This window comes from Zingiber officinale, chromosome 2B (assembly GCF_018446385.1).
Source record: "Zingiber officinale cultivar Zhangliang chromosome 2B, Zo_v1.1, whole genome shotgun sequence".
NCBI classification, from domain to species: Eukaryota; Viridiplantae; Streptophyta; class Magnoliopsida; order Zingiberales; family Zingiberaceae; genus Zingiber; species Zingiber officinale.
In genome coordinates this window covers 136,773,786-136,791,938 of record NC_055989.1, presented here as the reverse complement: position 1 = coordinate 136,791,938, position 18,153 = coordinate 136,773,786, and the positions used below count along the sequence as shown (strand labels likewise).

The window sequence follows — 18,153 nt, the reverse complement described above, 5'->3', positions numbered from 1 at the left end:
TCTTTTGAGACATCTCTTTAGATAAAGCTACTCCATGCCTAAAAGGTAAGAAACCTTTCTCGGAGTTTTGCATGCTAAAACGAGCTAAGATTGTTTCGATTTATGAATCTTGGGATAAGTAAAATATTCTTTTCTTGTGATCCCTTATTACTTTGATCCCAAGAATATATGCATTCTCTCAAGTCCTTCATATCGAATTGTTTGGATAATCATACCCTTACTTCTGACAACACTTTGATATTGTTTCCAACTACCAAAAATATTATCTACGTATAGTACAAGAAATACCACCACGTTTCCATCACACTTTTTATATACACAAGACTTATCTGGTTACTAAATAAATCCATAGGTATGGATTACTTTGATAAACCGGATGTTCCAAGACCTTAAAGCTTTGCTTCAGTCCATAGACTGATTGAGCTTGCACACAAGATGCTATTTGCCCTTTGCAATGAACCCTTCTGGTTGCTTTATATGGATGCTTTCTTCAAGACTTCCATTAAGGAATGATGTCTTGACATCCACTTGCCAAATAGATAAAAGAATCTGGATAGACTTAAGCATGACTACCAGTGAAAAAGTTTCCTTTTTCATCAAGCGTTGCTTTGAAAGTTTCCACCTTCCTGTCTATCCTCTTTTCCTATTGTAGACTTATTTTCACCCAATGGCTTTTACACCATTTGGTGATTTTATAGGCTCCTAGACTCTATTAGAATACATATATTCTAATTCTGTATTTATTGCTCTTTGCAAAGATACTTCATCTTTATCTTGGAGTGCTTCGTCATATGTCTAGGGATCAGGTTTATGTCCACCAGGGATAAAGTCCAAAGACTCTCCCAAAACATGAATCTTTTAGGTTGTCTAACAACCCTCCCACTACGACGAGGCATTTTCTGCAATTGTATATCATTTGTGATACATGTTGCAGTTTCTTGTGATATTTTATCTTGTACAATTGGTACTAGATTAGACGTGTCCTTTATTATTTCCTTAAGAACAAATTTGCTCATGGGCTTGTGGTTCATAATATAGTCCTTTTACAAAATCGGCCATTGGTGCCAACAATGACCTTCTGATTTTAAGAACTAAAAAACCTCTTTTCATTTTTCTAGGATAACTCACAAACTAGTGAACTCATGTCCAATATTACATTGTCTCTCTTCAGCATATGTGCTGGACTACCCGAATCCGAATATGCTTCAAAATAGGCTTATTCCTATTCAGCAATTCTATATGAGTAGAGAGTTCTGACTTTGGAAGGTATTATGTTCACTTCCGTTTCCAGAGTATATCCTTAAATGAATTTGGTAATTTTCTGAATAACTCATCATCAATCTACTCATTCCATAAGAGCCTTATACCTTCTTTCTACTACACCATTCTGTTGGGGTGTACCAGGTGCAGTTAGTTGGGATTGAATCCTGACTTCTGATAAGTGACTCCTAAACTCTCCCAAGAGGTACTTGTTACTACGATTTCACCGTAGTATCTTGATACTTTTACTTTGACGTTACTCCACATCAGCCTAGTATTCTTTGAACTAATCAAAGCACTTAGACTTGTGGCGAGTCAAGTAAATGTATCCTTATCTCGAATAGTTGTCTATAAAAGAGACGAAATATTTGAAACAACCTCTTGCTTGGATAGTCAAAGGTCTACATAAATCAGAATGAACCAATTCTAACATATCTTTGGCTCCATACCCCCTTAGACTTAAAAGTTTCTTGGTTATTTTTCCTTCCAAGTAAGACTCGCAGGTTGGAAAGATTTCCACTACCAATAAACCCAAGAGTTCATTAGTTATTATCCTTTGAATCCTACTCAAGTTATATAACCTAGCCTTAGATACCAAAAATATGATTGGTTCATTTCCAAAGGTTACTTTCTCTTATTAATTTCCATTTATTGCATCGTGGGAGTTATTGGATTATAAATTGTCAACCAACGTACCAGAATAGATAATTTCCCTATTTTTCTTGATAACAAGTTTGTTATCAAAATAGATAGAATATCTATTCTTTAATAGGTTGGAAACCGAAATTAGATTCTTTCTAAACTTAGTACGTAAAGACAATTTCTGAAAATCCATAATTTATTCCTATCAGAGAATAAACATCTCCCACTGCAACAGCTGCTACTTTTGCAATAGTGCCCATGCAGACGGTGTTTTCCTTTTCATATAGTTGTCGGGTTTTCTGGAACCCTGCAATGAATTGCAGACATAATCAGTGGTTTCTGTATCTACACACCAGGTACTGGTAGATAACACCACTAAATATGTTTCAACAACTAATAAAATACACCGTTATTGTTCTTAGTTCGGTGAGGACAGTCTACCTTAATGTCCAAGTTTTCCAATCTTTACAATTGGGACTACTAAGTCTATTCTATAGTATAACAACTAGGGGATTGACTAACATTTGAAATCCTAAGAATCACAAAAAATATTTGGTCAAGACCAACACTTTAAAATCCCCGTGAATTTTGTATGCCACGATAGTGTGGACGTATACAAAAAGAGATTTTGTCTATTAATTTTATTATCTTATCAACCTATGACAAATAAAATTAATAGTTGATCTGTCTTTGATCAAATATTTGGTCAAGACTCTAAATTTAAAATAATATTGATTCCTCTAACAATACTATTTAAATTTACCAACACCTCAAAACACCGTGAATTTTGCATGCCACGTTAGTGTGGACGTATACAAAATCATCATTTGTAAGAGGAGGGTTTTACCCATTAACTATCTTGTCAACCTAACTGTATGACAAATAAAATTTTCTCAAACACCGTTAATTTTGTATGCCACGTTAGTGTGAACGTATACAAAATCAATCATTTGTAAGAGGGATTTTAACCCATTAATTTTATTATCTTGTCACCCTAGTTTTATGACAAATTAATAGTTGGTTTCCTTTTGGTCACACAAGTGATAGCAGTGACTCCGTTGGGGAGGATACTATTAAATATGTCTAAGTGTATACCATTACTTGATACTAAGTCCATTAAATAGAATTGTGCCCCTTCAGTTGGAGAAGATCACACACATCCTAAATAACTTCCTATAACCATCCATTAAGGAAGTTTGATCTAGTGATCCGCAAACAAACTCATCCGTTGTGGAGGGAGGCACTCAGAGCCAACACGCAAGCTTGTTGCATCACTTACAAACCAGTAATAGAGACCGTGAGATTAATATACTAATCCCTCTCCCACTTAGTTATTTAAGGTGAGGAATTTTAACCTATGTTAGCATATAACACATGCATACACACACATCACAGTAAATAAAAGCAATAAACATAGAAATTAATTTTCCAACTATTATGGCATTTTCATCACTGTCCTCCGTGTGCTCCAACCCTAGCTGCTACCATCTTTAGCCACCGCCATCGGGTCGAGTTGTCGCATCTATCTTGCATCTTATTCCGCTGCGCCTCTGGTCCTCCGATAGCACCACGCCTCGCAAGGATACGATCCGCGACAAATATAGAATTTTACATACATCGATCCTATATTCCATAAAGGAATGTACATGTAATCTAGATCGAACAAAAAATGTAAAATCCTAATAACTAATACAGCTCCTGCTGTATTTAATTTTACAATCATGCACACACAATTAAATGTCCTTGACATGTCCAAGGGTCCAATCACACACAATAAAAATATGCCATAATAGTTAGAGCCTGCAACCATAAAGTTAGCACATCCTACTATTATCCTGCCTAAATTATGTATGACATGTGCATAACCTAATTTGAAAACCAAACACACAGAGGCAAACCCTAGCTCTGATACCAATTGTTGGTTAGTCCTAGGAAAACGTACCGGTTCCACTGTACAAAAATTTTTGTACAAGTGTCGAACCTTTTCTTAAATAACCTATTGTGTTCTTTAGAAATTAAATTAGGAATCGCAGACAGAACTTAACATTAATGATTCCAAATTTAACTTATCTGTTCTTAATGGTTTAGATTTGAATCGCAAGCGGAACTTAACACTATTGATTCAAATCCACCTATGTTATTAATTCCATTAAATATTAATTTCCAAAATTGGCTTCCAGAACTGCATGGCGAGGCACATGACCTTCTTGGATATGGGAGCAATCACCACCGCCTAGACAAAGCCTTTTAAGGAAAGCTAATATTTAATTTCCTTAAATAACTCTAGGTTAACCAAAAAGAACAATCGAATCACAAATTCGATAAACGAAACAAAAAGAAACACATCTTCGAAACAAATCTAAAAATCTAGAATCTAATGCCTCTTGTGTGGAATTCATACAAAAGAAATACAACTAGTATGATGCGAAAATTAATTACTAATTATACCTTCCTTTTGTATGCAACGACCTCTTGATCTTCTACCGTATTCCTCTTCTTATCCCGGACGTTATGTGGGCAACGATCTACCGAGATGAGAATCCACCTAAGCCACCTTCTTCTCCACGCATGATTCGGCCACCATAAATATTCCATGAATAGATGTGGTTCGGCCACCACCACCAAGCTCCAAGGGATGCTTCCTTTCTCTCCTTCTTCTCCATGCTAAAATCCGGCCATCTTCAAGCTCCATGAGATTACAAGGTCCAGCCAATGAAGAAGAAAAAAAAGGAAGAAGGAAAAATAATAGGGTCGGCCACCATCAAGGAAGAAAAGAGAGGAAGAAAAATAATAGAGTCGTTAGCCATGAAGGCACCTCTACCTCCTCTTTTATAATCCTTGGTCTTGGCAAATAAGGAAATTTTAATAAAAACTTCCTTAATTCTTTTGCCATGAAAAGGAAAATTTAATTAATTAAAATTAAAAACCTTTTCTTAAATTACATGGCCGGCCACCTACATAATCCTCAACAAGGAAAGTTTTAATCAAAAATTAAAACTTCCTAATTTGTTTCCGAAAATTTTAAAATAAAAATTTCTCTAACAATTTATCCCTTCATGGTGGTTTATAAAAAGGAAATTTTAAAAAACTTTCTTTTAAACATGTGGATGATTTTTAAGAAAGAAAGTTATAACCAAAAACTAAAACTTCCTTTTAAAATATCTCTCCACAAAAAGAAATATTTTAATTAAAATTCTTCTCCTCTTAATTTCATGTGATCACCTTGAAAATTGACAATATTCTCACGTTGACTTTAATTGGCAAGCAATTAAAAATGTGAAAAACTTCTCACGTTGACTTGGTTGGCAAACAAAAACATGAGTTGCTTAAACAAAGTTTCTCACATTGACTTGGTTGGCAAACAAAACCGTGAGTTGCTATTCCTGTTTAAACAATCGGCATTTCACAGCAAGCAATTGCTGTTTACGTTGATCACAATAACATGAGGCATCTTTGGATACGCCAATAACATGAACTTGAAGATAGGCTTGAGTGGATACAAGAATTTTATATAAAGGCTACGATAGGGACCGAGAGGAGAAATTGGTTTTGGTCTCCCGATGAAATTAAGCTTCTCGTGTTCACCCCGAACACCCAACTTAATTTCATCAATAATAATTCATACCACTAAAGAATTATTATTGAACTACCGCACCAATCCCAAATTACGTTTTGGGCTCCTTCTTATTATGAGTGTGTTAGTCTCCCTGTGTTTAAGATGTTGAATGTCCACTAATTAAGTGAGTTACTGACAACTCATTTAATTAATATCTTAGTCCAAGAGTAGTACCACTCAACCTTATCATCATGTCGGACTAAGTCCACCTGCAGGGTTTAACATTACAATTTTTATGAGCTCCTCTTGGGGACATTATCAACCTAGATTACTAGGATACAGTTTCCTTCTATAATCAACAACACACACTATAAGTAATATCATTTCCCAACTTATCGGGCTTATTGATTTATCGAGCTAAATCTCACCCATTGATAAGTCAAAGAAATAAATATCAAATATATATGTTTGTTATTATATTAGGATTAAGAGCACACACTTCCACAATAACTAAGGTCTAGTTCTTTTATCAAGTCAGTATAAAAAGAACTTACCTAAAATAGTCCTACTCAATACACTTAAAGTGTACTAGTGTAATTTATTAGTCAAGATAAACTAACACCTAATTACACTACGACTATTCCAATGGTTTGTTCCTTTCCATCTTAGTTGTGAGCAACTGTTTATAATTTATAAAGAACTGATAACATGATCTTCTGTGTGTAACACCACACACCATGTTATCTACAATATAAATTAATTGAACAACTACATTTATCATAAATGTAGACATTTGACCAATGTGATTCTTATTTCTAGATAAATGTTTATACCAAAAGCTAGGCTTTTAGTATACACTCCAACAACTATGATGGTAGAGGCATGCTATGTTGGCAGTTTTGGAGGTGTTGTTGGTTAAGTTAATGGTATTGCTAGTGGAGTCATCATCTATTGTTGTGAAGCATTTCTTGTAGGTGGTGTATGATGGTGACCTTGCTTCTATGTGCGCGCCAACTTGCATAGTTTATTGTGAGGGCCATCGGAGATGAGTATTATTACTTTGTTGAGTGCCTTCTACTAGATACTAGGAGCTTTGGTGAGCTCCTATGAGTACTAGGTGGGCCTTCTCTGTTGGCAATTGTTAGGATTTATGCGAGCTAGAGGAAGGGGGTGAATATCTCTAATTTATGTCAACTTTGAGATTTTGCAAAACGTAAGACTTCGAGACGTAGAAACAAGTACAAACAATACTAACATAATTGGTTTTCTTCGTTCACAACCCTCAAGGATTGTTAAGTGTTGGAACCCCAAGACTATTTTGATGTGATTAACAAGTTAAGTTAGGTCCTATGGTATTTTAACCTTGTGTCTAAGTGTGCAGAAGCTTAGGAGCACAGGGAGTCGAGCAAAAGATGTAGTTATCGAGAAGGACGGCACGGGAGGGAGTCGACGGGCTCGGTGCGTCTGAGGTACGAGGTGCTGTGGAAGAATACGCAGGCGGACGAGAAGGAGGCACGCGGTGTTTCCGAGGGACGAGAAGCCGGAACGGAAGGTTGCTCGAGAAGGTCAAAATTGAGTTCGGGTGAGCCTTATTTCGATTGGCCGAAATCACCCAAGCGAGTGGAGCCGGAACGGAAGACCCGGACCGAGGCGAGCAGCACCAGAGCAGAGGAACTGAACCAAAAGTCAACCTTGTTGACTTTAGTTGTCCGGGCGCCCAGAACTATTCCGAACGCCCGGACCGTCCGGGCGCCCGGAGTTGAGCTTTGACCAGGATCATGTCAAACGTAATCCGTTGTGAAGGGGATAAAAGTTTATCCCCTCCTAGGCACCTGGAACCCTTCCAAGCGCCCCGACCAAGGCTATAAATACAGCCTTAGTCCAGAAGCTTTAAACAACTCAAGCAATTAGCATTCTAACACTTATACGCTTTCATTTATAGTTGAGCTTCTATTTTTATACGTTATTGCTATAAGAGGCTTCTCCGCCTGAAAGAGATATTAGTGCGACCATCTTCCTTGGATTAACAACCTCCCCGGTTATAACTAAATTAAATTCAGTGCCTCTTCTTTAAGTTCTGTTTATTTACTTTATTTATGCAAGTGTTCTGTTGAAAGTTCAAGAAGGGCTGCTTTTTTTTGTAGGGCTATTCATTCCCCCTTCTAGTCGGCTGACGCAGACCAACAAGTGGTATCAGAGCAAGGACGCTTCAGGAGGACTAACCGTCAATCGAAGCAAAGACGATGACCGGACCGAGCATATTCCCGCCGAAGTTCGAAGGGGAATTCACTACCTGGAAAAAGCGAATACAAGTATTTTTCAAAACCGACTTTGAATTACTTCTTATAATAGAATTTGGTTTTCTAGCACCAGAGGGCAAAGAAAAATATCAATGGACAAAAAAGGAGCAGGCCGACTACGTGGCAAACGGCAAAGCAGAGTACCATCTACTGAGCATTTTTCCGCCACAAGAAGTCAACCGAATCGGCAACTACGACTCCGTGAAGGAACTTTGGGAGAAGTTCCTTGAGTTGCACGAAGGGACGCCCGAAGTCAAGTTCACAAGATAGGATCTACTTCGCAACCAGTTCACCAACCTACGACTTGGAGAAGACGAAACAACTGCGCATCTGCACTCAAGAGTTAAAGAGTTTATCACCGAACTTTCGAATCTTGGAGAAAATGCAAGTAACCGGGATTCGCTAAGGTACGCACTAAATTCTTTCCCAAGAAATATGAAATGGGCATCACTAGTAGATGCTTTTTATATTTCTAAAGATTTATTAAAAATTACTTTAGAAGAATTATTCTCAACATTTGAAGTGCATGCAAGAAGGAGGCGCATGATGTTTCCGAGGGACGAGAAGCCGGAGCGGAAGGTTGTTCGAGAAGGTTGAAATTGGGTTCGGGTGAGCCTTATTTTGGTTGGCCGAAATCACCCAAGCGAGCGGAGCCGATGCGAAAGACCCGGGCCGAGGCGAGCAACACCGGAGTACAGGGACCGGACCAAAAGTCAACCTTGTTGACTTTAATGGTCCGGGCGCCCGGAGCCATTTCGGGCGCTCGAAGTTGAGCTTTGACTAGGATCACGTCAAACGCGATCCGTTGCGAAGGGGATAAAAGTTTATCCCCTCCCAGGCGCCTGGAACCCTTCCAAGCGCCCCGACCAAGACTATAAATACAACTTTGGTCCAGAAGCTTTAAACAACTCAAGCAATTAGCATTCCAACACTTGTACGCTTTCATTTGTAGTTGAGCTTCTATTTTTGTACGTCATTGATGTAAGAGATTTCTCCGCCTGAAGGAGATATTAGTGCGGTCATCTTTCTTGGATTAACAACCTCCTCGGTTGTAACCAAGTCAAATTCGGTGTCTCTTTTTTCAGTTCTGTTTATTTACTTTATTTATGCAAGTGTTCTGTTGAAAGTTCACGAATGGTTATTTTTTTTAGGGCTATTCAACCCCTCTTCTAGTCGGTCGACGCGATCCAACATTAAGTACGAGGCTAAACCTAACGTTCTACCACCACTAATAGAATTTTCTCCTCAAATCAAATCTGGAGGTAGAGAAACTTCTTACAACAATACTATTACAACAATTTCAATAAAAGAGTGAAAATAGAAGAGAAAAGAATAAAAAAACCTTAAGTACAAGAGCTCTTATTTTCACTTCAAGATTGTTAGAATTGAGGCTTGAACATTTAATATGATCAAGAGAAATGTAGTCAAGAATGTTGTCTAAAACCCAACTAAAAATCCTCCTTTTAAATAGTCTTCAATCGATCTAGTTTTTGCACCTTTTTGTCACCATCAGTCGATTACTATCACATAACAATCGATTGCTATAAAGGTTTAACTGTTGATTGGATCGTTAAATAGTTTTTGATCCGCGTTTGATTCATCCTAATCTTTTAATAGCAGTCGATTGCTAAAAAGTCCTCAATCGACTGCTAACCACTAGTTAAACTGACTAGTTGCATTGGAATCATTCTATTCACTCGAGATGAACTACTAGTCAATTGATAGAACCTAACAATCAACTAATGAAATATAGTTAAATTGACTAGTTGCATTGGAAGTATTTGCTCGCTAGAAATGAACTACCAATCTATTACTAGAACCTAACACTTGACTCATGCTATTTAGTCAAACTGATCAATTGAATTTGGAGCATTCTATTTGCTTAAAATGAACTACTAGTAGATTGCTAGAACCTAGCAATTGACTAATACTATTCAGTTAAGCTAATCAATTGACTTGGGAGCATTCTGTTTGCCTGTAATGGTTTAGCAATTGATTCAAGGTTTAGCTCAACAATCGATTACTATGTCATAGCAATTGATTATTGTGTTAAACTACTTCCCCCATTTAGCATTTAACTCATTAGTCGATTGTTGGGTTCTAGCAATTGACTAATAAACCCTATTGCAGGGTTTACACTATTGGAACCCCAATGTGTTTTGATATAATAAAATAAGTTAAGTTAGGTCATGTTTGGTTTAACCCTTATGTCTAAGTGTGTAGGATTTTAGGAGCACAGGAAGTCGAGCGGAAGACGCGGCTAACGAGAAGGACAGCACGGGGAGAGAGCCGACGGGCTTGGTGCGTCCGAGGGATGAGGTGACCTCAGAAGAGTACACTGGTGGATGAGAAGAACGTACACGATGTTCGAGGGACGAGAAATCGGGAAGGAAGGCTGCTCGAGGAGAAGGCTGGAAGTTGAGTTTGGGTGAGCCCTATTCCGGATGGCCGAGATCACCCAAGCTAGCAGAGCTGGAGTGGAAGACCCAGACCGAGACGAGCTGAACCAGAGCAGAGGAACCGAACCGTAAAAAGTTAACAAAGTTGACTTATGTGGTCCGGGCGCCCGGAACCCTTCCGGGCATCCGGAACCCAAAGACCAAAGTTTATCCTCGATGATGTGGACGCCGATCGAAGTGTCAGGGATAAAGTTTTATCCCCCCAGGGCGCCGAGAACCCTTCGGGGCGCCCCGAACAGTGCTATAAATATAGCACTGATTTTCACAGTTAGAATAACTCACTTGTAATCTATTTCTCTGTGCTTTACTTTTCTTCTGTGCTATTAACATTGTAAGAGGCTACTCCGTCCAAAAGAGATCTTCAGATAGTGCGCCTTATTTTTCTTGGATTAACAATCTTCTGATTGCAAACCAAGTAACTTCTCTAAGTTCATTTTTCTTTATTAGTCTCTATCTTTTTAATTACAAGTGTTCTGTATTTAGTTGAAAATCCGAAAAAGGTTTGATTTATTTTTCAGGGTAATTCACCCCTCCCCTCTTACCGGCCTCCAAAGCGGACCAACATACACACTTAACCCCTCAACTACAAATCTACTTTAATTCTATAATGTATTAATCGTTTGTTAGATGCTACCAGTCGACTAATACACTATTTTCAGTCATTCTTATGACCAAAACACACCTAACTTCACTACCCTTGTCCCATGTGTACCTTATGCTAAGTGAACTTCGTATTCCCTAGACTATAGTGCATCCTTGCATCTGATCACATGATTTACTTTGGCTTTATCATTTTTCCAAGAATCCAGTCCTCAACCTTCTTGGGCTTCCATGTCTTACATTCGATCTTCCGATTTACAAAGACTTCTCCATGAAAAGAATTCAGTCTCTAGCCTTCTTGGACTTTTCTTACCTTACATCTAGTCTCTAGACTTGTGAGAACTTTTCTTGCACACTTGCCACACAAGTGAGATCTAGCTGTGTACTTACATTTACCTCCCTTCATATCCTAGGACTGGCTCTAGGGGTCGCTGATGTGGCGATTCCACATTTTTAAATACTTGTCAAATATCAAAACTTCATATCCAAGACATGATTGCATCAATACTTTTTTCTTTTTTGACATTTGACAATCTATTTAAATTTAGGCTAATTTACAACAATTTATATGTCAATATAAATAGCCATATCAATCATGATATCAACACAATATCAAATCATAATCATATCATGATACATCATAATCAAGACTATATCAACATAATAACAAACTTAAATCATGTTTCTCCCCTTTTGCCAAATATCAAAAAGAAAGGGCAACATATGGCTCCCCCTACAAACATGCATATACTAAAAAGGGGGCATAATACAACACAACAAACAACCAACAAGAGAGCATATGAATAAAAGTAAACATCCAATCTTAAAATAAGTAAGAACTCAATTGATACCAAAAAGTCAACCAACATAGGATTGGATACCAAAAGTAGAATACAAAATTCTTAGAACATCCCAACAATCATAATAAAGTAATTATAAATTCGATAGTAGCGTCATGAAATTCAAACAAAATAAACCACATAAGACTAACACCAATAAAAATAATCTTGCCTTCAGTAGTTGATAGTGGAGGAGGAGGAGGCTATTGTCCTAGAGCCAACGAACACAACAACTCATACATGTCGATCTGGCAATGCTAGAAGAATGCATAGTCTCCTATTGCTGCTGAGCAAGGAGCTTTTAGTCCGAGTTTAACTAGGACATCTAGAGCTCAAACGAAGAACGAAATTGTTGCTGCTCCATAGCGAACTGTTGATGCTCAAGACTGAGATCCTTAAATCACATATCTATAGATTCCTCAAGCTCATGGTACTACGACTCAAGGCGATCCAACAGATCATACAAATCCATCTCAGGCTCATCCTCGAACAATGGTACCTCATCCTTCATGGGTCTCTGTTTGATTGCCTCATCGACTTTGTGACCATCCTCCCATATGAGCATGTGAGACTTTGTTTCATCACCGTGATTTACTCCCTCTCATACTTGTGGGGCCGGGTTGAGGGGGCCGCTGGGTTGGCGGTTCCAACCTTGCAGCATGTGAGACTTTGTTTCATGTCCACCAAAGAAAAAGTCCTCACATTGATTCGATCATAATTTTTTGTCATGATGCTCAAAACACCATTGAAGACATTTATACTGACGGACTCTAGCCTTGCTATGATGATAGGCCCAAAGGGAATGTGAACTTTACCTTAGTTGGGCCTAATGAAGTGAATGATACAATGTAAAATGTTTAATGCCATGTTGATATCTAAATGATGGTGAAACACATATACGATGAAGAAATGTGAGGGCCATGCCAAGGATAACCCACCAGTAATAATGGGAAGGATGCAGTTGGTAATGACCTTATAGAGTACGTTGTCATGAGCAGACAACTCGTTGTCTTGAAATAAATTAAGACCATCAAGACAAACGGGGTTTGCAAAAGAATTCTTCATGTACGAGACATAGGGTGATATTCTCTAAAGGAGAAGGTAAGTGCTTGATCAAGGATTGGTAGAACCAGTGGTAAAATCTAAATCACATTTAGGAACATGAATCCTATATGAATGACCAATTGATCTAGGTTTGTAAAATTCAGAAAGATTAGTGACATATTCACAGTAGACTACCTTTTCTAACTTTTAATAATTGATGAGGTGAACAACATCATAACAATATGTACAATAGAGAGCCTCGCCCAATGACTGAGTTCGAACGAGTTAGAATTTATATGCTTGAAATGATTTCAAATGTGATACACTTAGGAATAAGGGATTGGTAGATGGTTGATGCCCAAATGAACACTCACTATAGTCTACATGCTTATGTTTTTTCCTAACTTGACATAAATGATAATGTAACAACATTAATTGATCAGTAAATAAAAATTAGGGAATGAACAAAATCAACTAGGGTTAGGGATTTAGGGTTTTACTTTGGTGTCATTCAAGCACTATGAACACTTGAGGCTTAAAAGTGAAGAGGTCGAGCAGAGATCACCAGAGAAGATTGTTAGTATAATTATTTTCAAGAGTTTTGATGTTTGACAAGCAATATGAATTGGCCAAGGTTGACCAAATTGGTGATATATAAGCAAATCAAGATTGATTGAATGTTTGAGAGTAAGTGAGAAGTCCAAATATGTTAATGTTGACTAGATGCTCGACAATCAAGTGAGAAGTCTTGATAGGTCAGGGTTAACCTAAGCAAAGGAAAAATATAGTCAAGTCAAGGTTGATCGAATGACTAACAAAGGAAAAATCCATTCAAGACAAAGTTGACCGAATGACGGCAAAGAGAAGTCAGCAAGTCAAGGATGAATGGATGCTTGACAAAGGGGAAAGATCAAGCATGTCAAGGATGGCAAGAGGTTTGGTACAGGAAAAAAGCTCAAGCAAGTCAAGAATGATCAGATGTTTGGCAAAGGAAAAATTCTAAAGAAGTAAATCTTAGATAGTGAGAAGTCTTGAAGAAGTAAACTCCAAACAAAAGGAAAATCTTAAGGAAGTGAACTCTTAGTAGTAAGAAGTTTTGGAAGAGTAAACTTCAAACAAATGAGACAAGTAGGTCAAGTAAAGGAGGTTCGGGCAACTAAAATAAGATTTTTGGCCAACTAGATATTTCGATCAACTGGACTAGTATAATCGATTGACTGAAGAATAGTAAAATGACATGGCAGACGATGTGCCAAGGGATAAGCCTCATATGGCTGACAAAATATGGATAAATATCGACCTGATGATGTTGCAGCTTACGTGGCATGGATATGTACTAAAGTTCTGGCATGCAAGCTAAGCTATTAGAGATGACATCATATAAGCTTTTGGAAGTGACATGGACAAGGATAAGCATCGGGTAGCTGATGTGGCAAAAGATAATATAAGAACAAATCCAGATAAGGCTTAATCCAAATAAGGTAAGAACATATCCGGATAAGTTGTGGATTGGTTGATCGAATAGGCTTGTTCGGTCAATCAGAAAACATCTATAAAAGAGAATCAAAGCAAAGACTCAAAATTAACCAATCTACTCTCAAAGCTATATATTCTACGCTAAACAAATGTTTCAAAGCTCTATGATGAAGGATACATTAGAAGAAGTGTGTGACATTCAAAGTTTCCGGACCAATTGATAATGTCTTGTTTATATTTACTATATGTGTATTATTTTATCTTAGTTTTGCTTGTAATTGATTGTTCTTGTAAAAGTTTTCTCCGAACGATATTCGGAAAGGAAAAAAATAATCTTTTGGATGGAGAAAAATAATAAACTGGGTTTTTATACATAGACTTTGGATATAGCTATCCTAAGAATTGTGAATCAAGTAAAGAAATGATTAATTAGATTAGGTAACGTTCAGTTTAGAGTGATTGACTTGGATCCATGAAAATTTTCCAACAATCTCTATTTTTTATTTTTTTTGGAGGAAAAATCTCCGCGGGCACAAGTAAAAGGAGATTGTTCCTTGTCTTGATTTCTTTTGTTTATTTATTATCCGTCATACTAAATCTGCAAAGAGCTTTCATACAATCCTACAAAGAGCTTTCGTCGGAACCCTAGCTTTGGGTAGGCATAGCAATGAGAAAGGAACACGCTGGAGACACAACCGACGGTCAAGAAAAGGAAGAATGAACACTTGGAACCTAATGTGGAATTTTCTAGCTAGGGCTTTTTGAACAGAATCTTGGCCCGAAAAAAAAGCACAGATAAGCGGGCAACTGCAGCAACTGAGAAAAAGATCGAGATGCCGAATCGATTGCTAGGGCATGACCTTATTAAAACGTGCCTAGTAGTCGATTACTGAAACCTATGAATCGATTGTTGGGATCAATCGAATCGCATGGGTAAGTCAGAACCATTCTGTGCCCATGAACAAAAACACAGATTCCATCAAATTTGTCTAAATTTTGTTAGAGACTTAAGGTAAAAGAGAATTGACGACAGCCCTTTTAAACAATTTTGTTATGAAGGAATAGAGGCCTTTTGAAGGTAAACTTTATCGAGAAACAATGATGGTGAATAACGAATACAAGAATTAGTATTTATATTTTTCAACGAAAATGTATCGCAGATTGAATATCCAATACAATCGCTACACCCTTGCATATACAATAACAAAAAACTGATGATCATCAATCCCATGATCATCACTGTAATATACAAGAGAACCATACAAACCTGGAATTTCATCCCATAAACTAAGCTTTTACTTCAGTACCTCTGCCGTTGAATGATGGGAAAGAAATAAAAGAACCTGGCACTGCAAAGAAAAAAAAAACAGGAACATACAATCAAATCAGGTTTCCAAAGTCATTAAATTACAAACTAAGCTGCAAAGAGTGATCATACTTGAAGATGATTTTTTGCTAAAGCAAAAGGAATACCTTGTTCAGAGAAGATCCTGTCGTCGTGCAAGGCAGCATTATAACAGGGCGCGTGGAGCTTCCTCGATTTTGTCAGCTCACCTAATGATTGTTTTCCCTTGTCAGAAACATTTTCTGCATCATCACCGCCTTCGGACGATATTGAAGTAGATAACGAATCAGTCATTCTCTTATCGGTGGCCTTGTTTTTGCTGCCAAATTTTAACAATTTCTTGAACATCTTTGCGACATCCTTCATTGGTTGATCAGAATCTGTAGCGAAGTTGGGTTTTTCAACAGTTCCCCATTTCTTCCTTGCTCGAGCAGCATCAGCTTCCCTCATTAGGTGAAGGTGGTGGGTATTACTGGCAGATGCCTTGCCTCTTGGTGATGCTGCTAAGGCGTCCATATCCGATGCTTCATGCACATTAGTTTTTGATATTTCTGCGGAGTTGGAAGTAAAACCAAATGACACGCCACGTTCATCTACAGATTTAACGTCACCGAACTCTGAAGCTTTGGAAGCTCTCAATTTGACAATAGAAGCGCCAACACCAGGACCTATGCCACTGCCTCGCCTGAGGAATGGTTTGGGCTCACTCCTAGCTTGCATCATTTTGGAGACCGTGTTCGTACATTGATCCTCTTGAAAGCTTGAAATTGGAAGGCTGGGACTGTCAGAATTTACTGGTGCTAGTTCTTTCAGCTCGAAGAAACTCGCTGAGCTGCTGTTTCTCATGTGACGAAACCTTGACTGCTTTTGATCCTTTAAAACATCCATACCTGCAGTGCTGCTCTTGCTTCGATCAAATGTGCTAGAGTCTAATTGAGAGGTCACTTTTCTAACTGTTTCCAGAGGCTTCATGTTTTCCTTCCTCAAGTGAGATGATTCAACAGACCTTTGCATCGAAGAATGCTCAGAATTGTTCCTTTGCTTTGTAAGTCTAGAGCTAGTTTTGGAAGGTTGACAAGGAGGCCTTGTTGAGGAAAGCAGACTCTTGTTAGAGTTGACAGACAGTACTCTCCTTGAGTCATAGCTTTTAGAAGAATCATCTATAGGAACCTCCTCAAAATTCTGAGGATGACGAAGAAAATTGTCCACAAGATGCTGAAAGGATGGCAAAAGCAACCGTTTAAGAATATGTGAGCGTGGAGTTCAATTGAATTTGAGACAGATAAAGATGTAACGAAGCGATTTTAAAGAGTTCAGGTTTTAGGAATTTCCTACAAATTTAACTCGTATGAAAGATTACAACACAATCAGATACAAAATTGAAGTACCTTTTCTCTCAATTCTAATCCTGAACCAATACTAAAAGACCTCTGCTTCCTCGGGCGGCGAGGGCCGGTAGTGGCTGAATTGCTCCTATCAGCAAGATATCCAAACTGAATCTTCATCTCTGCCTTGATATCCTCCAGCATATCTTCCATCGCCTCCATCGCGTCTTTCTTCCGTTTCCATTCAATTGATTCCCACTGTTGCATCAGCTTCTCATCCCGCAACTGCTCGTATCTCTCGTAAAGCCGTCCTCTTGGACACTCTGAAAGACTCTGTTTCATGTTGTGCTGCAGATTATGCACCATATCGAGAAGCAGATCGCCGTCGTATTCCACCAAACCTTCCGCGGAAGACCGAACTAGCATTTCGTCGGCCACCTCGGCCGCATCGTCCGGTCGCGCTTCCGTGACTAGATTTTTCTTCCAAGACTGTAACTTTCGAGCTGCGAGCGGCCTCTCGAGCTCGCGGGCCTCGGTCGGCAGTAGCTCGTCCATGGAATCCTGGTTGATCCTGGATAGCCGCGTAGGCCCAGAGCGCGAGGAGGGGAATTGGATCATGGAGGAGGTACGGCGATGTGACTTCATGGTTCCGCCGATGTCCATCGGGGTCTAAGATTACTATGCCGCGGCGGCTGAGCGGAAGGAGAATATAAGAGAGGGACGGCGTGAGGAGACCGCAGGTGTCCGGTGGCGGAATGGGATGGGATCCGACATTGATTTGGTCTTTTTCCACCTTGGCGCCGCCGTGTCTATTCGGCCAGACCGAATGGGGACGACTTTTTTTAAAATTTTAACAAAAAAGTCCAAGAGAATTTTCCAACATAAAAATAAATAAATAAATAAACAGGGATATATATATATATATATATAGAAAATATTCATCAAACTTAATTTTTCCATGAAAATTCAGAAAAGAGAATTATTCTTTTTTTCATATGTCACATGCTTTCACTGACCCATTCAACATCTTTTGACCGCTATAACTCCTGATCCCACTTCTTTTATTTTTTTTTCCCCACTATAACACTATTTGTGCATCCTATCGTTAGTTTGCTTTTGACTTTGTCTCGATCTTTGACTAAGGTTTGTGTATATTATTAGAAAATTAAATTTTATAATCAATAAATTAAATAAGAAAATAGATTATTATTTTACGAGTAGATGATTATAAATTAATTATTTTTTTTCAAATGAATGATAAATTAATATATAAGATTTTTCAAATAATAAAAAGTTAATCTTCTATA

General features: G+C 38.1%; 1 protein-coding gene across 1 annotated transcript; it reads right to left on the bottom strand.

The window, feature by feature from the left end:
* Positions 1-15,284: 15,284 nt before the first annotated feature.
* LOC122049582 lies at positions 15,285-17,623 on the bottom strand. The gene is made up of 3 exons (XM_042610952.1): positions 16,910-17,623; positions 15,650-16,736; positions 15,285-15,525 (listed from the first exon to the last, which is right to left on the bottom strand). The coding sequence occupies exons 1-3, from the start codon at positions 17,507-17,509 to the stop codon at positions 15,464-15,466; spliced, it is 1,749 nt and encodes a 582-aa protein (XP_042466886.1). The 5' UTR covers positions 17,510-17,623; the 3' UTR covers positions 15,285-15,463.
* Positions 17,624-18,153: the final 530 nt, after the last annotated feature.

Bases quoted from the DNA above. Each gene is read 5' to 3' on its own strand.
- LOC122049582 (XM_042610952.1), bottom strand. From the start codon at position 17,509: ATGGACATCGGCGGAACCATGAAGTCACATCGCCGTACCTCCTCCATG. The intron at 16,737-16,909 runs GTACTTCAATTT...CCATCCTTTCAG, and splicing joins GATTAGAATTGAGAGAAAAG to CATCTTGTGGACAATTTTCT. The intron at 15,526-15,649 runs GTATTCCTTTTG...TTTTCTTTGCAG, and splicing joins CAGGATCTTCTCTGAACAAG to TGCCAGGTTCTTTTATTTCT.